General features: G+C 42.3%; 1 protein-coding gene across 3 annotated transcripts in view; it reads right to left on the bottom strand.

Moving 5' to 3' along the window:
• The window catches only part of Tgfbr2 (transforming growth factor beta receptor 2), a 79,971-nt gene that overhangs the window by 7,073 nt on the left and 47,930 nt on the right, over positions 1 to 24,968 (bottom strand). For all 3 annotated transcript variants that reach the window (XM_074074044.1, XM_074074043.1, XM_074074045.1), the window contains 2 exons: positions 12,284 to 13,083; positions 10,237 to 10,378 (listed from right to left, as the gene is read on the bottom strand). In XM_074074044.1, the coding sequence (XP_073930145.1) occupies positions 10,237 to 10,378; positions 12,284 to 13,083 (942 nt within the window). The remainder of the gene's footprint in view (positions 1 to 10,236; positions 10,379 to 12,283; positions 13,084 to 24,968) is intronic.

Here is a 24,968-nt window from a genome sequence, read left to right as displayed (position 1 = left end):
CTTTCTTTTTATAATTTGAAACAGGAACATTTGGTATGAAGGCCTCTCAGCACACTGACATGAACACAAGCTGCCCTTCTGCCTGGCTGCTTTTGACTTCAAATGTCCAAGCACATCCACACTGCTCTTGAGGTGTTTGGATCTTGATTTGCATGGTGCATGTCTTACTTCTTTCCTTCATCAGACTGCATTCCTAAGGCCCACGACAGATGATAGGCTTGTGTCTTTCATTTCCCTCCCTGCTCAGTGCCTTAAACTTTGCCTTATTTCACGGCAGTCATTAGATGAATATGAATTGGTAGAAATCAAGCTAAACTGCACCATCTGTCTCTGGCTGCAAAGCCACCTCCAGGGCGCCTTGTGGTAGCCCTGTCTTGAGAAGCTGGAAGTGCTGACCTGGAAGAGCCCTGGGGACCGAGCATAGCACTGCTGTTGCTCTGATGACACCCTGTGCCTTTTTAGGAAGCTCTTGGGCTTTCTCCTTTTCACTGAACATTTCAGAGTTCTTTCTCCCTCAATGGCCCACAATTCCCATACCTATGCTCAGAAGTGATAGGCAGAACAGTACTAAAAGCAGGGAAGGAAAATGGCAGGATGGGAGTGAAGCCCAGCTGTCAGTCTCAGGGTTGACAGTCCTTGAGAACAAAGAGAAAGCCTCGAGTTCAAGACTGTAACCCAAGGCTGTTGCAGGCCACTTCAAGTCTTAATTTTCAAAGTGACCATAAAACCACAGTGTTTTTCTTAACTTTTAGGTTCTGTGTGGACCAGTTCAGGCTTCCCTGCAGGCTTGGTGAAGATGACACTGGGACTGTATCTGCTTAAAGAAAAAGTAATGAATGACTCCTGTGGAAAAGGAGACAATGGCAGTAGTCCCTCCCCAGAGCACGGGCATGCATGATGGGTTTCTTCCACTTTTCCTAAGCTGTGGAAAGGTGTACATTTCCTTCTACTCCCCAGGAATACAAGGCCTGTTGCCCGTCTTGGACAGGAGGGAGATTTTACAGGGAAAGAGAGGCTAACCAGCATCTGGAAGGTGCTGGAAGAGGGTCTGACTTCCTGAGCCAGGTTGGGTGGCTCTAGGAATTTTATGCCTCCTTCTAAGTTTAAATTAGAAGCGTCTGGATGATCATCAATTGAACCTATGGCCATTTTCCCATTCTCATGTTTTAAGCTGACCTTTCTTCAATTCTTGAGAAATGTTATATTCATCTAAATTTCTAAAACAGCTAGGTCATTTTGCTTTTTTTCTTAATATGGAGTTTTGCAATTCTTTTTTTGCTCTTTCTTCTCATTTTGAACACCCTGGTCCCACCCCTACTTTTTGCTCCTTCCCCAAAAGGTGTGCCAAGATGACTTACCACTTGGCTTTGTGTCCCCCTGCTACTCAGGCTGTGGTTCTTGCATCTACTTTGTGGCTAGTTCAGCAACACCATTTGGCATGAGGACTCAGGAGATGACCACTTATAGGTGCCTCCCAGGGGCATTTCTTATATCTCTTGGCATGCAGTGGATGGGCTCTTTGTTTTGACCTTACCCAGATGAGGTGGCCACAGTTGCCTGAGTGGAGCCTGAGCTCTGAGGGTAGAGAGCAGAGGACAGGGAGCCCTTGGCTGGCTATGGGGTACTGATGATCTGAGGAGGAGACCTTATGTACCAAACCCATATAGTCCTGGGGAATGAAGCAGAGTGAGTGATGTAACAAGTTGGTGGCCTGAACCTGTGTGACTCCCTCTGGCTCCCCATGGCTTCAGAGGCTGCAGTGCATAGTCTACCTTTACAAAATCACCAGGTTCAAACTCATCATTTATCCCCCACTACTTACTTTTCATGTTGGTGCTTAACATATTTTTCATTTAGAAAATGCATGTGATTAATTAAGACTATGAAATTACTAAATGAAAATTAACAGAACAGCAAATTTCATTTCCAATCCTAACCCATGGTTTCTCTCACAAAAGTAACTTAAGTTGAATGAGAGAAATAATTTAAATTTTTCCTTTATTGTTTATAAATGAGCACTTCAATCTATTTTTATAAACTATTAGGTGTTTTGCCCTCAATTCACTGAGGAGAAACCTGGGTAAAACACAGAAATGAATCCCAAGACAAATGAGTCCTACTGGGTTTCTGGCAACATCCACTTGCTGTTAGTAACACCCACCTCCCCTAGTTGTACCTTCCATAGACCAACATGGAACAGCACTGCTCCAAATCTTTCACAGGAATTGGAGCTATGTCTTGATGGAGGAAAAAAGTATTACTACTATTAAGTAAATGTGAAGGGTTTCAAAGGAGTCAGAGAACAATGAAGAACGGCCCTCAGAGATGTGAGCCACACTCACTTCACAGCTGAGAAAACTGAGGCCCAAAGCTTGCCAGATTCCAGGAAGAACATGAAGAATGGTGCATAGTGTTACTGTTACTCTGCTGAAATTGCTTTGCCTCTTTAGGGAACTTTTCATACTTTCTCCTCTCTGCCAAGCCTTTCTGAAAATGCTTTCTCCCCCAACCGCAGCAAGCAGGGTGGGGGCAAACCCCCATTGAGAAGGTGCCTGTCACAAATGTGACAACTGTATGCCTCCCTGATCTGACGAGGCTCTTCCCACTGAAGGACCTCAGGAAGAGGGATCCTTTGGAGGCTGCTGTATGGTTATGGTTTGCAGCTTCTAAACAAACTATGCAAAAAAGTACCGATTACAAAAATTGGCCTTCCCCTCACTGTTATGATTTACCAGCAGTAAACCCCAAAACTTATGCTTCTGAGGTTTGGGGAAGTAGCAGGGAGAGGTGGTGGAGGTGGGGAAAGAGCAAGTATGTCATCGTAATCATGGGCACCAGAGGAGGGCATGGTTTGGCAGCAGAGTCAGTGCAGCTCTTCTGCACAGTTTAATCAAATTATGCCTTGCTTTGGATCCCTTCTGTGAAGGGCTACAGAGAAGTCCATTGAAAGGTGGAGGGGCTTTGCCCAGACAAAGTACTACACCCATCCCGTCTATGCTAAGAACCATCCTTCAAGAAAAAAACTTGAATTGCATACAAGAGAGTAAGTAATGAGTTTAAAGAGGAAAACTGAGTTTATCACAGAAGAAAGTGCTGACGCTGTGTATCATTGCTTGTTTTCAACCATCCTTGAAGACTAGAGAGGAGGACCGAGAGATGGCAAGATTGTACCTTGTAGTCAACAATTCATCTTCTACTTAAAAACAGCCAGTAGAGAGAGTTTGAATGTTCCAAGCACAAAGAAATGACACATGTTCCAGGTGATGGGCAGGCCTTGACACGACATGACGTGATAAACAAGCATTAGAATGTTACAAATGCATATGATTAGCATGTGTCAATTTAAAAAAAGCAAATTTATTAAAGAAGACTTTGTGCCTCATTTTTTGTATCAAAAAAGTGAGAAGGCACAGGTGCCCATCATCATTACTCGGAGTGCACCGGAAGAAGCCATACTCCCCTCTGCACTCCCTGAGTCACACTGGCCTGAGTCCAAGAGAAGCAGGCTGGGGTCCTGGGGGTCAGCCCTGCTCCAAAGATAGGTGGGAGGTGGAAAGTGAACCCCGTGTCCTCTGGGTCCAAGGCTTGTCTTCTACACTCCACACAGCGCCCTCAGTAGCCTGCAGTGGTCACCTGCTCAAGGCCTACCCTGGGCCTACTTCCTTCCTTTCCGGACTCATTTCTTTGTTCCCTCACTGGCATTTACTTTGAAATAAACTATTTGCACTGGAATTCTTTTCTAGGCTGGGGGCACCCAAGTCAAGGCAGATGCCTCCATAGCAGGATTGTTTAATCAAACTAAGTCCCCGTCCTATCCTCAGACTGCATCTCAAACTAGGGTGTTAGAGGCTGACACCTCAGTGTGTCTCGGAGCCTAAAACAACATCTTTTCTAAGAAACCTTTTTGCTTCACAGCTCGAAAAGGACTTTCTCTTCCTTCCGCTCTAGTCCTCTGCCTCTCCCTGCAGCCTTTTCCTGATGGAAGCCACGATACTAGGCCTTGCTTCTCTGTCTTTCTTTCAGGAAGTTTCTGGGCTTCTCTCTAGAGACAGAGCTTGCCTTTTTCTCCACAGTGCAGGATCAGAGGCCAGCCTCTGGGACAGCAGTGGTATGTGTTCCTCCAACGTCAGCATCTGGCACACAGCTGTTGTTTTGCTTTGCTCTGACTTAGCAGGGCAATAAGGCTGTTGACAGTTTCCTGAGTTTTCCATTTGCTTTCCAAATGGTGTTGCCCTGAAGTTCAGGAAAATAAAGTGCTTCATCCTGGCCTCTCCTCAGTCTTCTCTTGGCCACTCTCCTTATTCTCTTTTACTCAGTCCCTTGCTTTCTCCTTGGTTCATTTGTATTTTCTTGTCCTCACAAGGCTGTAGCAACCCAAGGGCACACACACTGAGGAGCAGGGTTAAGCTCTTGCTTAGACAGCTGCTGTGTGTCAACTTCAAGTCAAAGGCCTGATGGTCAGGGATTTGGAAGGGAGTTTACTGTGGGGCAATTCTGGCTGGGGATGATGTGAGTGTGGGGCCTGCTGTGTTCACCAAAGGGGCCCTGAACACCGCCTTCATCCGCCTCCCACACACTGCACTGCAAACACTTTCCTGGACACCAAGCCAAGCACACAAAGCCCATCAGCCCGGCCAGGGACAGAGAGACTCTGTGAAAGGGACAGTCCTTGCTGAACGACCATGCCATGACTTTTCACATCCCTCACCTCCTTCAGTCTTGTGTCCTCTTCAAACAACCCTGAAGACTTCTTGTCTTGGTTTTCTTTTGTACTCCTTCAGATAATCAAAGTGTCTGAAATAACACCTTCTGTCATTATCTGTCCCCCAAAGCTACTGTATCTTTCCTTCTAAAATTATCACGATCACCCCATCTACCCAACATCATATCATATATCTATTTATTCATTACCTGTTTTCTAGAATATAACCTCCTTTCTAGATTCCTTGTCACTTGTGGAAAGAGAGTGATTTTTAAGCTGCTGTTTCTGCTGGGAGAAGTAGCACACACCTGTAATCCCAACTGTCAGGTGGCTGGGGCAGGAGGATGGCAAGTTTGTGGCTAGCTTAAGCTAGCCTGAGCTATAAACATGGTAAGGCACTAAGCATTTGGAATCATGCCTAAGACACAACAGGTACTCAATAAATATTTCCGGAGTGAAAGAATGACTCAGTATATCCTCGGAAAAATAAGGATGAGAAAGAAAGTTATCTCAGATTTTAAAGCCTTGACTTAAAACAAATGGCCTTGACCCTCTGCTGACAGGGATTCACCCAGGGGAGACAGGAAAACCCACTGATGCAGGCTTTCAGAGGTGAGGTCATCACTGAGGGTGCCTCGTGTGTAGATGCCAGAAGGCAGAGTGGCTGAGTACCCACCTCACAGTAATCAGGGTACTTGTAGCTATGACTGTTGACATGCTCTCTGTTAGTCAGGACAGCTCTGCCCATGGGTGACAGTCAATACCACAGGGCTCTGATTCCTGGATCCTCAGATTTCCCACCTTCTAAGTTTTATTTTTTGCATCTGTAAAACGAGGTTAAACACTGCACATACTTCAAAGTACCTTATGTAGATTAGATGAGGACGTGACACATGAAGCATATTTTTAAGCAATGGTCCTGCGGTTCCTCTCTGGCTTTCTTCATAGGGACTAAACCAGGAAACCTTTCTCTCTGGACTCTTCACTGATTATAACCCATCTTATCAGCTCCCTGGTGGAATGTTGTACTAAAGGAGCTGGAATAGCTAGCTTCAGACAGGGCTACTGTCACTTATTCACACACTCTCCCCTGATGAGCCAAGCTTCTAGAGGGCAGTGTTGTGTCTTTCTCCTGCCTCCCCTGTGCTGCCCTATGAGGAGAGGCTACCTGAGAAAGGGGCAAGTCAGAGAATACCCCTGTATCCTTGAGAGTTGACCTAACCCCCAGGCTGACCCTGGCATCACACTCCATTCAGCTGACATGGCATCCAGTCCCAGTTCCCTCTGCCTTTCCTAGAAGATGTTATCTCATCTGAACAACCTCTGGCTGTTGGGAAGTCTGTTTCAGGACACCAGTCCCAGGAAAAAGCTTGAGACAGAGCCTGGAGATGAGACCTAAAGGGCATTTGTGATGAGAAAAGCAGGACGTGTGAGGATGAGCCTGGGCAGACAAGCATGGCCTCGGTCTTAGCATCCATGGAGGAGTGGGACTAACTACAACAGCAGATCCAAGTCGCTTAAAGACAGGCAAACATCACATTCTCTTGTGACCCCTACTTTCTTGAATGCTCAGTATTCTACTTTGTTCAGTTACAAGTTCTACTTAGAATAAACTGGATGAACTATTAACTGACTTATATGAACAGGACCGGTAAAGGCATGCAGCCAAGAAATGCCCAATATGGCGACACTAATGCTAAGACATGATGAGCAGCCTACCATGGACCCCCACCTAGTTTACACCCAAAGGTGTAACCAATCAGTAGAGGACTAAATGACATAAGAGGGGAACATAAAAAGGGCACCTGCTGAGGACCCAGCAGAGTGTGCTTTCTAATGTCCTCCAATGCTCAAAAGCAACATACATTAGCATCAAGGGACTCTCTCATGTACGTGCCTCTCCTAGCCAAAGGATCTCTCTCTCCTAAGTAAGAGACATCTTGCTGAGTGGAATGAGCTCCTGGCAATCTCAGCCTCAACGAACTGACTGCTTGGTGTGGCTCCCTAGTGAAGCACAAGCCTTACCTACTGCAGTGCCCTGCAAGGTGACTGACTCCTTCTTGCTGTGACTCCCTCTTGGACCTTGTAAGTATACATTTGAAGTGTGAATAAATGTTGTTACATTGACCCAAGTGTCTGAGTGGTCTTTGAGGGACATTGCTGTGGTTTCATTGTCTTTACCCTAAGTCTGCTTGGGGCAATATCCCAATCCCACCGTATGGATACTCTCCTGGGTTCAGGACCTAGCTAACTACACCCTAACGGTAAGGAGGATGAAGTCCTGTTCAAGACAGTCATACTAAGGAATTACAGTCAACATTCCATTTTGGAATGAGATAGCCAATGAAAAAGAGTAGTTACATATGTTGTCACCAGAATGAAGTTGAAGCTTAAGAAAAACTGTAGAGCTCTTTCTCTTCATTATACCTTATAAAGTTCAACATCAACCAGACTGATTTATTATTTATTTTCTATTATTATACAGGTAAGAAATAGATCTTCATGAGTCAATTTTTAAAAAGCAAAGGGGAGAAACCAAAGTCTTCTTCTGGTGGACTGCAGGCTTCTAGAAGTCAAGACCTGCCTTTCCATTTATAATTCTAGAGAGAAGCCAACAAAAAAGCCCCAGCTTGCAGGGAATGCATCTGTCTTCAAAGGTTATATGCCTTCTGAGGGACTCTTTGAATATAAAAGAAAAGTTTCTGAAATTAGGACTAAGATAAAAAAAATTGTCTTTATCATTTTTAAGATGCAGCAAAAAGAAATAAAAGCAATAAAACAAGACAAAATAAGGAACACTAAATGCTTAGAGGAAGAGGGCAATGTAAGTGGTGGGGCATACAACATGAGTTCACACACTTAATCAAGGGAAGGACTTTGTGTCAGGATAAAAGTGAGGAGGGATAAACAGCCTTGATTTCAGCAGCCTCAGCGGGCATGGGAGACACAGGATCAAACAAAATGAAGACCAGGACGGCTTCTTTCTGATTTCCCTAAAGCCATCTGTTCTTATCCTAAAGGCTGTAGAAGGCTATAGAGGTTTTATTTATTTATTTATTTATTTTGAGACTCTTGAATAAACCAGATCCTGTTCTGTCCTTAGGAAAACTTGTTTATACTGTATTCCCTTTTTAGACCTCGGGAAAGTTGGTGAACTCACTTCTTCCTCATTAGCCTAAATTCTTCCATACTCAGCAAATATCAACAGGAAGAGGTTGCAGTCATTGATAACAGTGAAGGCTGGGAGCTCACACAGGGCCTTAACAAGCACCGAACCAACACAGCGAAACACAGAGACACAATCTCAGCTCATGTTTATAGGATAATGGGCTTGAAAGCACAGGAGAAGATACTGAAATCTAGGTAAATTTATTCCCACAGTGACAACAGTATCAACTCTGACACAATTCACATCAGTCTAAAGATTCATTTTGGAACTGTCAAGGCTTTCAAGCAGAAAATTATTCTCAGAGGCTGAAACTTGGTTAAACAAATTTCACTGCACCAGGAAAAGCGAAGTTACTTTTGGAAGTATGGGGAAGAAATCTCAGGCAGGAAACCAGAAAATAACAGTGTCAGCCAGAGAGGAAGCACCACCTCCACACTGGGGGCCAGGAAGGGAGGAGGTGACCTGGACCCATCCAGAGGGTCAGCCTAATGTGTCTGGAAAGAGATGAAGAATCAGAGGATAGAAGTTGGGAAGTTTGGACTAGTAACCAAAATGGTGGCAATTTGAGCAAGAAATAATGACAGTATTGGATACCCATTCAATGAAGTAGTTATTCACAATGCCAAACTGATATAAATACATAATGAATAAATAAGTAGCAAGGGATGGTGAGAGAGGTGACAGATCTTCACAGTAGAATATTTACCAATAAATGAAGGAATAATGAAAACAGAAAACTCCACTAGAGAAATATTACAGTAATTGTTGCAGGCAATGGTTATTGACAGATCATCAAATTAATGAGGAAAATTATGAGAAAAAGGTCTAGTATCTATGAAGGTTTTTAATATCATCAGAAACAGTTCAAAGTATCTTTCCCAAAGGTATGTGTTAATTATAAAATGGTACCTGTACAGGGGAGAACCTGGCAGACACAAGCTGCTCTGCCGACACAAATCTTATCTGTGGCATTCTTGCCTCACATATGTAACCTCAATGTAATGAAAAATCCAGAGAAATCCAAAGTCAGAGGCAGTCTGTACAGTAATAAATCTAAATGCTTTACAAACTCAAGGTCATGAAAGACCAGTTCAGGTTGAGGTAAATGAGACACAAGTATGTTAAATCAATGTGTAGACTGGACTGGATCTTGTTTCAGAAAAGGGCATTGCTAGAGATTTGAAAGTTCAAAAAAAGGTCTAGAGGTGAAAAAGAGCACTGAACCAATGTTAACTTCCTAGTTTTGATAGTTCTATCTACGGTTTAGGTCAGATGTTACAGTGGAAGAAGCCAGGTTAAGAGTAGATTGGGACTTCATTTTCTAAGTCTAATATTACAACACAAGAAATTAAAAAAGAATAGAGCTTAGCTTGACTTCATTTGGCAGCTGTCAGAACCAGGCTGAGAGGCACACATTTCTCAGGTGAGACCTAAGACCCTGATGGAAATTATGGAGAGGAGAGTTGAAGAAGGTATAGCAATATAGATGTCTGCCATTCTCAACTGCTATATCACCAGTGGGCGATACTCCCTAAAATAATGGTGTTGGCCCTGCATCCCAGGAATGCCCATCCCTTACGTACATCCTTGAGTTCAAGATCAATCATGGCCTCTAACAATGGAGAAGATGTAGCATGAAACTTACAGAGAAGATATAGCAAGGGAGTCTGGGGAAACCATAGTGTGTTTTAAGGATAATATCAAACAAGAAAAGTAAAGTAAGTACTTGAAATGTAGGGAAAAGAGCAAGCAAGCCAGACCATCTGGAGTTTACAGAGGAAAGAAAGAAAAGTTGGCCTCCTAACTAGTATTGGAGGCTTAGCCAGTGAGGGGATCCTCAATAATCTCCCTTCACCAGAGTTTTCAAAAGTTAAACAAATAGGTCAAGTCATTCTGCTTATTTTGCCCAACAAAAAAAGTCACGTCATAAAAATAAATTTTTTAGTGAACTCCTTTTTCTTGATCTTGTAATTCTGAGAACCCTTAAAATAAGAAAAGAAACTTATCTGAATAATATTGTTACGTGATAAATAGAAATAATTCTTACACACATTACTGTGGTCATTACTTGCTAAGTATTAAAATATTTGTGAAGATATGCGCCCAACAAAAGTGCTTATAAGGCCTTATGAAAGGAGATACAAAGCTTTATGTCCCAAACATGGATTTCACCTTAAAACCTTGACTATTTAGCCTAATTTCAAATAGTTACAGAGTGGGTTGTGTACTGCCAGATATCAAAATATCTCTCATTGTGGAGTTAACAGTTTTGTGGCACACCTGCAGAATCATACTTGAAGCAAACAACATAGTATCATTTTGAAGACAGTACTGTGACTGAACCATGATGGTGGTCCATACATACCTCCCACTGCATTACAGCGAGATGTCATTTCCCAGAGCACCAGAGCCATGGAGTACACGTCAGTCTGCTTGAAGGACTCAACATTCTCCAAATTCATCCTGGATTCTAGAACTTCTGGGGCCATGTATCTTGCAGTTCCCACCTAAAGCCAAAACAGATATTGAGGCCTATCATTGAATTCCGGGTACATATTTATTTTCACAGCATGAGCTGATATTAAAAAAACATAATTCTGTTTTAAACAGTAAGACCTGCACAGAAAGATACAGCACATATGGTTATCTTTAAAAATGGATGTTCTCTCCCTGAAAATTTTTTAAAGACTACAAACAAAACATGAAAACTAAGGATGTGCAAAAGCCTCATCTAGCTCCATGACATGTCACCACATCACTGAGTAACACCCTCACAGATAACCTGTGAGACCACATCTATGACTTTTTAGAGTTTTAGTCTTGCTTTTGAAAATTAAACATTTTTTATTCTTGAAACTCCAGGATGAAAGTAATTGCCATCAGTTTTGATTAGTTATATACTGTTATATACTGTTTTAATTTCTGTTTATCCCATGGCACATTCCATGGGATAAATGTGTAAGAATATAGTATAATTTCATGAATCTCTATGAATTAAAATTGTATAAAAAGTATTTTCATACTTTTATAAAAGACCAAATCTGAATCATATAATTTTGATGGGTGTCATATTTTGAAATTAAGCCTTGTGCTAATCTCTATGATTGATAATAACCAAACATGGGACCCGCAGTGCAAAGTAAATATATAGATAAATTTTTCTCAATGGTACTGGGCTTTGAACCCAGAGCCTCGTGCTTGCTAGGTAAGTGCTCTGCCACTTGAACCATGCCTTCAGACCCTTTTTTGCTTTCAGTCATGTTTCAGATAGGGTCCTCTGTTTTTGCCCAGTGTCAGCCTGGAGGGTAATCCTCCTACCTACAGTTTCCTGAGTAGCTGGGACCACAGGCATGCTTCCATGCCCAGCTTATTTACCGAGATGGGGTCTTGCTAACTTTTTGCCTGGGTTAGCTTCAAACAGCTATTCTCCCACTCTCTGCCTCCCATGTTGGCTGGAGGAAAAACTATTTCTGGGAAAAACTCTTTGGGCTCAAATGTTTGATATTGCAGCATACACAGTTTGACTAACTAACAATTGTCCTACATGCCAATGATCTAAGGCCAAGTGATTTGAAACTGGCCTGGCATATTAGTTTGTTTGCATTTCAACATGCTGACCTCAACACTGCATGTGCTGCCATGGACACAGAGGGCTGACTGGGCAGTAACTTCTGAAGTTCAGCACTTCCGAGTGTGTCAGAAGCACATCCTGCCACCTGGTCAGAGAAAATAATGGTGCTCTCAATGGACTCCACTTTGTGACTATGTGGGGCCCATCATCCAGAAAGGGTGTTCTTGTAGTTTCTAGTCACTTTCCAGTAACTCCTTAACCAAAAAGGTTCCATTTTAATCTGAGAGTGCTTCAAAAGCAGAATCGTTCGTTCACTCAACAAATACTTATCAGTCACTTTCACTGTCCAAGGCACTATGCTAGGTGGTCACATGGACAAGGAGCTGGACTTCAAGGACACTACCTTTAAGAATTTGTAAATCAATATAACTACCAATAGTGAAGAGGAGAAAGGACCAAGAACAACTACAAGAGATGGAGAAAAAAATCACAGATAAAATACCAAAAGTGCTTGAAACAAAGAAATATCATTCACAAATGGAAGAGAACTGAGGAGGGACTCAGAAAGAAATGAGTATTCTGAGTTGGGCAGGATCTGAAGACAGGAAAGTAAAAGGGGAATTCTTTGGGATATGAAAGGGGAAAAGGAGGAGGGGGGATAAGGTTCATAGAAGGAGTGAACACGATATGCATGCATAGAAATGTCATAATGAACCCCATTAGTATGTAAAGTGGATACACATTAATAAAAACATCAAGAAAAAATTCCAGCAATTAAAAATAAAGATGCAGGGTTAGGCCAGCCACAAAGTCAGAGGGATGAACACTGGATCTAACTTACCTGCCCACTGTTAGCCAGGTCATCTACAGACAGAGTAGGGTCCAGACGCAGGGACAGCCCAAAGTCACAAAGGCAGCAGGTAAGGTCGTTCTTCACAAGGATATTGGAGCTCTTGAGGTCCCTGTGCACGATGGGCATCTTGGGCCTCCCACACGGAGTGTGGTCACTGTGGAGGTGAGCAATGCCCCAGGCCAGGGAGCTGCCCAGCTTGCGCAGATCCTCCCAGCTGATGACGTGCCGTGTGAGGTACTCCTGGAGGTTACCCTTGGCATGGAAAGCAGTGATGAGCCAGTACTGTTTCCCTAGCTCTGTCTTCCGCTCCTCGGCTGTCAGGAACTGGAGAATGTTCTCATGCTTTAGGTTGATGTCCGAGAAGATATCCTTCTCTGTTTTCCAGGAGGCATACTCCTCATAGGGGAAGATCTTGACGGCCACGGTCTCAAACTGCTCTGACGTGTTCTGTTTCAACTTGGCCTTGTAGACCTCTGCGAAGCGCCCCTTCCCCACCAGGATGTCCAGCTCGATAGGCAGCAGCTCAGTGTTGTGGTTGATGTTGTTGGCGCATGTGGAGCTGATATCAGAGCGGTCATCTTCCAGGATGATGGCACAGTGCTCACTGAAGTCCATGAGCTTCCCAGGCTTGCTGCTTTCCCAGGATGGACTCAGCTTCTGCTGCCGGTGAACACGGTAGCAGTAGAAGGTGACGATGACAGCTATGGCGATCCCTAGTGGTGGTAGGAGGCTGACGCCTGTCACTTGGATTATGACTAACAACAAGTCAGGACTGCTGGTGGTATATTCTGATGTGGAGATAAAACAAAGAGAAAGGGTTGGGTTCAGGATGCATGAACTTCCAGGCAGTGAGCTTGTGCTCAAGCATCTATAATGTTAGCATCTGAATGGTTTCTATGAATATTATACTGTGAATTTTTTTTCCCAGTGATGCTGGTGTGCACTCATCCATTCTGCCTTGCCACTGATCATTGCCTTTCCCTAAGGGAAACCTAGGAAAACCTGGTAAAATATTTTACTATTTATACTCTCATAGCACCTATACTTTTCCTATGCAACATTTTTGCATGATTTGAAATAAATCACTATGACCTCACTTTCTGATTTTGTATCTGCCTTCCCAACCCACAGCACTGATCAGATCCTTAATTGCTGAATGGATATGAAACATCTCCTGAGTGGCAGGGAGGGTCTAGGCATTGCAGCAGGCATGGGGAATACAGACAGAATACTAGAGTGCCTGCCTTCAAAATGCTTGCACAGATGGATGGTATCTGGTGGAAACACAGTGCCACAGTTGTGCCATGGTCTGTGCTTTTTTCCAAGTTCCACGCTGTTCTGCTCTGATCAGCATCTGGGCTGCAATAAACATTAAGCTGTGGGACTGAGGATGTAGAGAGTCTCTGGAAAGGGTCTCTTTGGAAGTGTGTTACCTTATGTCCGCCAAATACTCCTCTTTTCACTACGCATGTAATTTATGGTTTTATAGAACAGGAATAATTAATAGCAACGATGGAAACACTACTACAAGAGTAAAAGAAGTGGAAACACAGCTCGTGTTCTGACGTGGGCTGCTGAGGGAGAGTCTGTGGCTCCTGAGATCTAACAACAATGTTTTATACATCAAACTTTGGTTCATGTGACAGCCTTGGTTGGGTCTGGTTTGTTTTCCCCCTGGGTAGAAGGACATAGATAGGAACACACAGTGGGCAGGAGACATAAAAGGCAGATATAGTTAGTGAGAGCTTTTGCTTAGTGCTTCCATTGGGCAAGAATGCTAGAATTCTATTACTTTATGTCTCACTCATCCGCCCTTGAAGGGACTCATTAACAAGCAGGCCTCAGGTTCTTATGTCAGATCCATTCACTACACGCATCACTACTGGGTATCCACTGTGGGCAAGGCACCCAGGGGAGGAGGGAGTCAGGGCATGTACACAAATGCTGAGTGATATATGGCACTTTGCGATGGGAGCAAATGTATATAGTCTATATGTTAGTGGAGTGTAAAAAAGCTTAGAGAAACACGGAAGGCAAAGTGGCAAGGACACCTTATGAGTTGGTCTCTGATGGACTGGAAAGGCCAATAATTGATGGAAAGTGTTATGTTAAAGAGAAAGAATATGTGACCTGTACAAAGAATTTTTCCAGAATTGCTCTTCACAGGGGAATAGAAAGGGAAAAAGTTGAGTAGGTGGTATGGAACCAGACCTAGTGTCAGAGAAAGCATTTGTAATAATCCAATAGCTAATTCTCACCTATTATAGGTATTTGAGGAAAAAAATGTGATGAGAATACAAAGTAGACAGTTATAGCTTCTCAAAGGAAACTGATTATCTGAATGGCATTTGAAGCCATCACTTAATGAAATAAGTCAGGAATGAGTTGGAGCTAGGACCTGTCAATCCAGAATGTTCAGGTCCAGTGAGTCACCACCTGTTCTTAAGGAAGTCTAAATGGAAATGCCAGCTTTTACTGACTCTAATTCCTAAGCCCTTAAGTCTACTTGAGGCCACTAAAAACTGGAGAAGTAACCCTAAAACCTAAGAATTTCAGCAACTAGGAGATGATACATCAATGCACTTAAAAAACAGAGAGAGGTACACAATTTGGCAAGTGGTCCTTGAAAATACAAATTTGTACTCAACACTGTGAGGCCTGAATTGGGACAAGAGTCAGGTAGGACTGTGGCAGTAGAAGTGGTGGGGACTGAAGAGATCACAGAAAGGAGAATGCAAAAGAAAAGCATGCACCTGTGGAGATGTGTGGACTGTACCTGTTGTCCCATAAAAATACACAGCAAAATTAGACACTAATGAAATGATACCCCTTTGTCTTGACTCCCCACATCTGAAACACATCTGGAATGCCTCATATCATAAACTGGCTTGATTAGTTACTTGGTTATTTCTCAGGATAAAGAAAGCTCCACCTGGGCAATGGCCAGGTCCATTTTGATAACCAGGCTGAACCAGCAGCCAGGATTACAGACCTGTACCACCATTCCCAGTTTGTTTTGTTGAGGTGGGAGCACTCACTAACTTTTTGCCTGGACTGGTCTTGAACTGTGATCCTCCTGATCTGTACCTTCCAAGTATCTTGGATTATAGGCTTGTACCACCATGCCTGGCCCTTTATTTTCATTTTTAGAGGTGATAATGACCTCTTTGTTCTGCTACATGGATATTCAAATGGTATTTATTCTCTTAATTAAACTTAGTATGAAACAAATATTTACAAGCTGTCCTTTTTATGTTTATTTCTTATTATTGTTGTACTGAGGGTGCACTGTGACATTTACAAAAGTTCTTACAATACATCATAGTTGGATTCACACACACATTCCTTGACACAGATCAGATATAGCTCATAAAGCGAATACATTTGCTATCTGGTCCTTCATGAAAAAGTTTGCAGGCCTCTGATCTTGGTGTTATTTTTAATATCCTGTAATACATTAACAGAATTTGGAAAGACTTTACTTTGGTCCAACTACTCTTTTCACATGTAAGGGAATGCAATTAGAACATTTTAAAGTTTAAACTGCTTAACTACTTAGTTGTATTTCCAATTCATTAAAGCATCCGAGTGAACTGCTCATTTATCACTGGTAATTTTATTTTATAATTCCTAGCCACATACAAAAAACATTCCACTTGCTAATTTCTATTCCTTTTCAGGCTAAAGAAAACACAAAAACAGAAATCCCATGAGGTTTATGTGTGGTACTGACTACAAGAAGATTCTCAAAATCCCTGTTCAATGTCAGAAACCAAAGCTTTCCTTTCCCCTCCCTCAAATTTCCTGTAATTTCTTTCTGAAAACCTACATGTAAAAATTTGTGGGGGGGAGGAATTATTGAACAACATCTGCCAATCTTGAAACCTCAAAGAGGTGGTGAAATACTGTAACAATAGCAACCAGGGCTGGAAGGAAGCCTTGGGTTGTGGTTCAATCTAAACAGGAGCCACCCAGGCCCTTCTGCAGTCTTAACCCCTGGGTAGCTGCTGGAGAAAGAGACAGTGTGGGTGTAGGCACAGATTTGGTCTCCTGCTCACTTAGAGACCCACAGTAAATATTTCTTCTTGCCAGCCCCCAATTACAGAGAAACACCTAACCTGAACACTTACTACGTACTGGCTGTATGCTAAGTGTTTTACATTTACCTTTAATTGACAGGAAAACTCTGTGAAGGAGAAACTGCCATTACTATAAAACTCATTTTAACTTCCCAGGATCATCACCCAGGCAACAGCAAGGCTGATGTTTGCTGCAAGCTCTGATGGGGCCAAACTCTTCACCTCATACCATAAGGTCTCTAAACTTCACATTGATGAGAGTCAATGAAGAATGACTTAATGTGACCTCTCAGTTTGATAAAGTGGTTTTTTTTCTTAGAGGCTGGACTTAGTGCTTTTACAGCCATCTGTTCAAGGATATCCAAAACACTCGGGTAATACATCTGAAGGGATGCCTTCTGGGTTGGGCCAGACATTTTCCTCGCTTTTAACTCAGAGCCACAGTTGAGAAGTGTCTTTGAAAATACGCATCTTTTTCCTGACTGGTAAGAAAAAGTCTTACATGAGGGAGAACCCAAGTCTTTCTCTTTCTTTCCTCAGAACCTATCCCAGGGCCTAGCACAGAGGGGACTCAGACATAATTTCTGAACTATCAGAACCTTCCATGAGCCATAAAACCATATATCACTCCAAGGTTCATAAAAAAATGAGGTTCCACCTTTAAAATAGCAAATGGTCTTAGCCTGGGTTCCATAAATAGAATTTGGTGCTTCTGTGAATTTAAATGGCAGTAATTACACTTCTAATTTTCTCTAACCTTAACTAAAATTTAACCCTTCCTATATTAGTTGTACCTATGACTTTGTCGCCAATAGATGAAAACTATGGGTTTTCTTACTGCATTGTGTTTGTAAGACACATCTTGGCATACTGCCTTTACCCATCACTCATACAGATAATTTCATTTCAAGAGCTGCTGCTAGCTCTTGTTAAACATTATTATGGAAACTCACAGTACTATACAACCTTGCTTTTAAAAATATTTGATAATTGCATTTCAATATAATTGGTTTTCTTTCGAATACTCTATTTCATGAACGTTAAGAGCAATGCATTCTATAGGCTATAGGCTTCACCAGACTTCGAGAAATCCCTGGTACTTCCGTGCATACGTGTATTATAGCCACCTTGGGTTCATTCCTCTATTTTTCTCCTTTATGCCTTAGTCCCTTTCTTATGGTGGTTTCAACAGGTTTAAAAATTCTATATTCATTCTTATATGGAGAGTACATCAACCATATTCACTTTCTGAACTTCCTTCTTTTACTCTCCCCTCTCATCTGTGACCTCCCCTTAGCATGACTGTTTTTCATAGTATTGCTGTATTTGTATGAGGTCTATAAATGGAAATGCCACAAGGCAACTGTCTGTGTAGCTATCTTAAGCAAAAATGTTATCTTTTTTTCTTTTTCTTATATAAAATCAGAGAACAGGAGGGCAGAACAGCTCCTGCCTGGAGGGGTTAGTACAGATGGGAGCAGGGAGGAAGTAGGGAAATGGTGAAGGACAGTGAAAATTATGCAAATACTGTGTACACATGTATCTAATTGGAAAAATGCTATCTGTGGAAACTACTCCAGGAATGAGGGAAAGGGGATGAAGAATGGTGGAGGAGGTATGACATATTTGATATATTTTAAGAACTTTTGTAAATGCCACAATGTACCCCACCCAGCACAACAACAACAAAAGTCCATGGTATACATGTACATAAGGAAAGCGCCTGTGGGAAAGCCAAGGCATTCGCACTCTGGTCTCTCTGTCAGGATTTCCTAGACAGAGGTTTGGAAATTCATCAGTTTTCCCGGGAAGCTGGTGGCTGATGCCAGTGGTGGGTCTGCCTGGCTCCCTGTGTGGTGCCCCACACCACTATCAGTGGCTCTGCCAAAACTTCTCAGGGGACAGGGATCTCTGCAGTGCAGGGGAGGCCCTCCTTTGAATTTGTGTAACAACAGCAAAGATGAGTGGCCTATAATGTTCTTTGGTGACCAGCTACTGAGTGATTCATATAAACACCATCTCCCTTTATCTCCAGCAACCCTAGGGACCGGGTTCTGGTATTTACCCCTACTTTACAGAGGACAGTATCAGGCTTTGCATGGTTCCACAACATTCTTGTTTTTAATAAAGACTCTTACTAAGTTTTCCCTAGTAGGTAGTCAATAAATAAATGAATGCTATCCTTTTAATGTTATAATTAGCATAATGACTTGATGGACTTCCTTTCAGCATATCTCTTGTTAGCAGTTTCCTTCATAGGATCTTGACCAGTTGCATATATGTTTTGTTGCTTTAAAAGAACCCACTAGTGTGTGGACATCTTTGTGTTTAGAGCGTCAATGACAACTTCCCAAGAATCTCTCTAAATGTTCTGTGATATTCATCAATCAGCACACCAATGCACCAAGGTGTACAGAAAATTATCATCTGTGTCACTTTCAGATAAATTAGTATTAGTCAATTCTCCCCCATGCCTTTAATAGAAGAATCACTAAACTACTTCAAATATTAAAATTCATCTATGTTGATTTGGTTTTCATCAGGACACATTAACTGATTCACTTAGGCCTTTTTACTATGATGGTCTTAATATGTTTTTGTTTTGTTTTTTTCAATAAGTTACTTTTATTTAAAATGGCTACCAAAATTCAGTTTTAAATTCTTTTCAGAAATCAGTGTCAGATTTGGGCATAAAAAGGACATGAGGCATCTGGCAGCACCGTTTCTGCTGTGTGTGGGTTGGGGGTGTATGTGCGTGCACACAGGCTTGGATGAGAAGATGACTTGTTTACTTTTCAATCACTTCAGAGGAAAGTACACCATGGGATTTCCCCTTGAGGTTTTCTGTCAGTTTGTATTTTTTTTTTTTGACATACTAACATTTATCTTTTGGAGACCAAACCGAAAAAGAAAAAGAAATGAATTTGACATTTGTTTTTCAAAAATATTTATTTACTAAGAGTCTGACATTTGCAAATGACTCTTTATTTGCAACGAGGTCTGGCCTCTCTCTGAGGTACACACATGGTTGGAAATTTTTAGAGTTATTAAATGGTCCTGTGGATTCAGTGCTAGGGAGACAGCTTGCTGGTGTGGAAGAACAAAGGCTTTATAGCCATTCTGACCTGGGGGAAATGAGTGAGTGAATCATCCTAACCTTAATTTCTAACCCCTAAAATGGGGCTAATCCTTGGAAGGGGGATTCTGAGAATAAAATGAGATTACAATCTGAAGTTCTTTATTTATAGCAAATGCTTAAATCCAAACCAAAGAGTTCCCTCTCAAAAGCATCTAAAATGGTATACTTAGACCGAGAGCAAAGCATGGACTCTATAAATTACTATTCTGGTATCTCTCTAATACATTTTTTTCATTCCAAAACAAAACACAAATACAGAAAAGCCCATAAAACAAGCACCTAGCCTACTGAATTACTGTAAGACCTGGACAGGTGATCATATACAGCTTTGCCAAACTCCTCCTAAGTCCTTTCCCGTTTCCAAACGGACATGCACCAGCCTCCTCTCTTCCCTCCAAAAGCAGCTACTATTCCTGACTTTCATAGTTAGGATTTGCTTGAGTTTTAAAAATGGTTTTATGACTCACATGTGCAGCTATAGCTTTCTTACTACTAACTTGACTGAATACACAAACAGAATTTGTTTTTGCAAGATTATATAAAGAAAACTTCCTATAATAAAAAATACCAGAAAAATCTTTACAAGAATATTTAATCACAACCCAATTAAGAAAGAACCATCAGACAAATCTAGACAGTATCTCTATAAAATAAATGGTCTGGCCTACTCAAACTCAATGTTATTGGAAACAAAACACATACTGTGGAGGTAACAAATCAAGTTTAATGTGAGGTCCTTGACTGGACTCTGAATTTATTAACAACAACAGATCCATAGCTGTGGGAAAATCTGAATCAATATGTGTATATTCAATGTATATATATTTTTATGTCTGTACACAAATGCCTCTGAGTGGAGACAGAGAGAGAGAGAGAGAGAGAGAGAGAGAGAGAGAGAGAGAGAGCCAGCCATGATGCTGCATAGCTGCTTTATGACTGGAGAGTTCACAGATTTTGCCGCCCAGCATCTGAATCATTAAACATTTCCTTGGCTGGAGCAGAACCTCTTGCTACCTTGTGACTGGAAATGTGGTCCAGACCAGTGTCACCTGAGAGCACACTGGAAATGCAGAGCTCTAACCCCTGCTTAAACTAGCTGAGTCAGAATCTGCCTTTGAAAGTTCCCTGGGTGATTCATTTATACATTAAAGTTTCAGAAGTACTGTTTTAGCAAAATTAAGAGTGAATTCTTTGGTCCTCTGCCACAGAGATGCTTCACTCTTATAAGGAAATCTCTTAGTGGAATTGCTTGCAAAGTGCTGGCACAATTGTAGGCAGTCGTAGCCAATAAGAAAATGCTCCACAAGAGTTTCCTAGTCAATTAGCTGGTGGAGGAGTGGAGAATGAGATATGAGTCCCCATTCATCATTCCTATAAAAAGCAAACAAATTCAAGCAAACAATAAAAAACCATTTTAGTTAATCAACAGAAGGACAGTGAGCTCAATGGGCACCCAGGATTTATTTACCTTCCAGCATACTGGCAGTATAGTTAGGCATTCTGGACAGGCTGTGAGAATATTTTTTCCCAAATGATGGAAGAAGCTTTCTTTCCATATGATGTTTTTACTCCAATTGTACATATTTTAAAAATAAGCTATCCCCATGTCTCCCACTCTCCTCCCCAGTCTCCCTCAGAAGAGTTGTGCTCCTGTGTAATCCAGCATATGGCCTCTTCTGGGATACTCCAGGGAGGTAGAGGTAAACACCTTTGGCTAAAATGTTACAAAAGAGGGACCCCACTGCTTTATCCTCTATTAGCATAAAGCCCATATGCTGGGATGTTTTAGAAACATTCTTTATATTGAGTCAAATGTGTCCCCTCTGTACCCCTAGTTACTTGTCCTCGTGCTCTAGAGCAAAAGGATAAAATAACTACTTCTGTGAGCGCTCTTAAACTCCCAGGGGACATTTAGCCCATCTCCATAAATCATTTCTTTTTCAGATTGAACATCCCTGTTTTCATTCAATTACTTTTCAAAAGATGTATTTATCAGAATCTAAAGCCTGACATCTGTTTAATCCCCAAATCTGCCTGCCTCTATCTACCTATCTATCTATCTATCCACTGGATCCTGTTTTCCCAAGCATAATGGAATCACCTCCCCGAAACTGTTTTTGCTATTCAAGGTGTTACATGATGTGTGGACCCAGCTCCCAACCCTGGGGATCTGGGTGGCACAGATTATGGTGAAGCCTCTCACTCCTTTCCCAGTGGCTGTAGCTCAAGACAACTGATCATTTGCTTTTTCTGTGCTTTTGCTTTGTGATCAAAATGAAAATTCAGGACGCTGAACAACCTGAATTCAGAATGACCTCAACTCACCTTCAGAGCTCTGCAGCTTTATCACATGAGCAGATCCAATCCATCTTTGTGATAAGTGCCCCTCTGAAGTTGACTCACTGAACTGTATTGTATGACTGCTTTTACACAAGCCTGTTAAGTTTCAGGAACTGAACCCCTGATTCTGTCTTTGCTGAGGAAGGTTCCCCTCCCACCATGCTTTCCAACTCCCCCTAACCCCCAGTTCTTCCTGAGGATACAGACCCCTGATGCTTCTGTTGCTGTGACTTTAGAAGGAGAGAAACCAGCACCAATGGGGCCTACAAGGTGCCAGGCTCTGCCCAAAAATCGATGGCATGTTTGTCCTTCCCCAGGCAGAGCCTTGTGCCTGACACATGTTCTTTTTCTGTTTCCCTTTTTGAGTCTTGTAACTACTAACCTTGTGTTTTCTAGGATCTCCCATCTGTGTCAATCCCTTCATTCTTTTTTTTGGCTGCCTGTTTGTCTAGGGGCTCTGTGTGCTCAGACAACTTGAAAGCAGAGATACATTTAGTTATTTTAATATGCTCTGCAGCAGAAAGACTGGATTGCTTTGGAAAAGCGTATTCATTATTCACACTATCGGTACCTATCAGGTCATAGCTATGCGTTCTCACTTCTCTTCTGACTTTCCACCAGAAGCAGTTTCTGCAGTTCCTTCCCACCTGAGTATCTCTCCCTTCTAAACCATGCACATTGCCTCCTGGGTCTCCGCTTTGTCCCTGCCAAGGAGGTGGCACAATACCTTGCCATCCCACCTTTCAGCTACAAATCTAAGATTTAAATGTGCTTCCTCTTAATGCACATTTAATCATTTCTAAAACCTCAGATCAGGTTCTGAAGCAATTGCTTATGAACTGGAAAACACAGCAATATTCTGCATTAGAGAATCCTGTGACTTTCAGGGATGGGGGAACTAACACAGGTGTTCTGCTAGTTTATTTCTCTCCTCCTTAACCTTAGAGAGCTGAATTTCGGCTACTTCTTGTGGTGGTTGCTATCCTCTGATCATTACTGCTCCTTTCCAGGTTTCGTGGGGAACATGACGAAAGTTATAAAAAGATCTGGCAGAACAAACTGTCTTGAGTCCAGTTGTTCCCAATGTTGCCTGCATACTGGAATATCTTGGGGAATTTAAAACCTTCTTGATCCCAAGCTTCAGACCAACTAAGTCAGAGACTGCAGGAGTAAGACCGTTAATGTCTTTAAAGGTCCTCAGGTGTTTCCCTGGGCAGCCAAGGCTGGGCACAGCTATATCAGCCAAGTCAGCCCAGCCTTGGAGGGAGGAACAGGTACTTCTAATAGGGTGGGGCCTGGAAAGAGGAAGGAATGGAAGGAATTTTAATGGTGAAATTTCAGATAGATTGTTCTTGATATTGGGACCAATCATATCCTCTAATGAGGCAACATAAGGCATGTATATGCACCTTTTTTATTTTTTTAGCAGAAAAGCCAGTCAAATTGTTTCTTTGTAAGTTAACATTTTTGAAATAGGCCAAATTGTTGATAGTGACATTAAGAGTTTACATAATGAGCAACAGGCAGGAATGATTTAGAATCAGAAAAGATTTTCCAAAGGCAAGTCAGCCGGATGTCCAAATGGTGATAAGTACAGCCTCTGGAGTTCAGCCTAGGTGGAAACAAAAGTGAGTTCACAGTGGTTAGCCAGCCCCTGGGGTTTTTTCCCTGGTGAGACACTGGGACCCCTGCAAAGTAGCAAAAAGAGTCTCAGTCACCCATCTCTCCATCACCCACAGGTGTGAAGTTTATGGAACACACACAGCATGGTGAGATGGATGTGAGAAGGCAGTCTCACTGCAATGCCAGCCTCTGGGCCCCGTGCCTCTCCTGGCCATTCAGAGGATGGATCCAGGACAGTCTGTGTCACATGCATTCCACTCTGCAGTGACTCATGTCAGGATGAGGGTCTACAGTGCACTTTCACTAACAGCAGCCACATCTGGTCTCAGGACAGCTTTGCTTACTTTGCTGCTCAGGAAAAAAAAAAAAATCCTACAAAAGTGAGTTGCTTTACCATAAGTCACTTGAAGCACATTTAAGTTTTGCCTGAGTCACAATGGCCTCTGCCATACACAGTCTTGATTATTTCCTTAGCCAGAGAAGGGCTGGATTGAGGGACTCAGAGAATGCTTTCTAACCAGAGTCTGTGCACAACCCAAGGTTCCTTTGGCGCTGAGTCATCACCTCAGTTAATGATTTCTCTTCCCAGGGATGACATGAGTGACTTTAATCAGCCATTTTCACCTTCTTCTAACAACTTTCCTCAACCATATTTCAATACCTGTTTTTTCTTCTGCATTTAGATCAGAAAGTGAATCTGGTTTGTTTCTCTCAAAACAAAAATGCACAGATGGCCAGCAACTATTTTGAGAGGCAAGTGCAAAATTCAAAGGAAGCACCCAGAATCCCCAGCATTCAGAAGCACCATTTGCACCAGTTGAGAAGTCAAGTCTTACAAGAATGAAGCACTTCCTCCAGGAAGCCAGTTCCAGCAGGTTGGGGCTGAACAAACATGAAATGAAATTTGGGGGCCAGGGGGCAGCATTTCTAAGTCTTCCGGAACTGGGAAAGCACTGCAAGTCAATCAAGTGCTGGAGGCATGTGATTCATATACAAAGTGGGCTTGTAGGATGGCGTGAAGCAGCGTCATTAGGGTCGAATGGGTCCAGAGGGAACCAGCTGGCTGAGATGTTCTGCTAGCAAGTTAAACATAGACAGGAAACCGCGTGTCTGATACTGTAAAAAAAATCATTTGTCTTCCTGCCAAAGTGAGGCTTGCAAACCAAAGAGACTGTTTTCATTTAAAAGAAATTCTACAACAATGAGAGAGGAAGGAATGAAACTTGGTGGCTCCACGAAGGCCTTTTCTCCTCCCTCTTCTGAACATCTCAGGTAAGAGGGCATGTGTCTCCATATTAACTGCTAACTCCTGCACGTAGCTTGTAGGTCAGCTGCATGCACCCTTGGGAACGGTACCCATCTGATGGTCTGCTTCCCTATTTAACCATGTAGGTTAACTCTGTGTCAGAAGTGATTGCTAGAGTCCTGGTTTCTAAGCTAGCTAGATACACATGATGGAATTACTTATAGTCCTATGCTGCTCCAAAAAAAA

The sequence above is a fragment of the Castor canadensis genome, chromosome 5 (assembly GCF_047511655.1).
Source record: "Castor canadensis chromosome 5, mCasCan1.hap1v2, whole genome shotgun sequence".
Classification (NCBI taxonomy): Eukaryota; Metazoa; Chordata; class Mammalia; order Rodentia; family Castoridae; genus Castor; species Castor canadensis.
The sequence above is the reverse complement of the archived record's forward strand: the minus strand, read 5'-3'. Positions and strand labels throughout refer to the sequence as shown.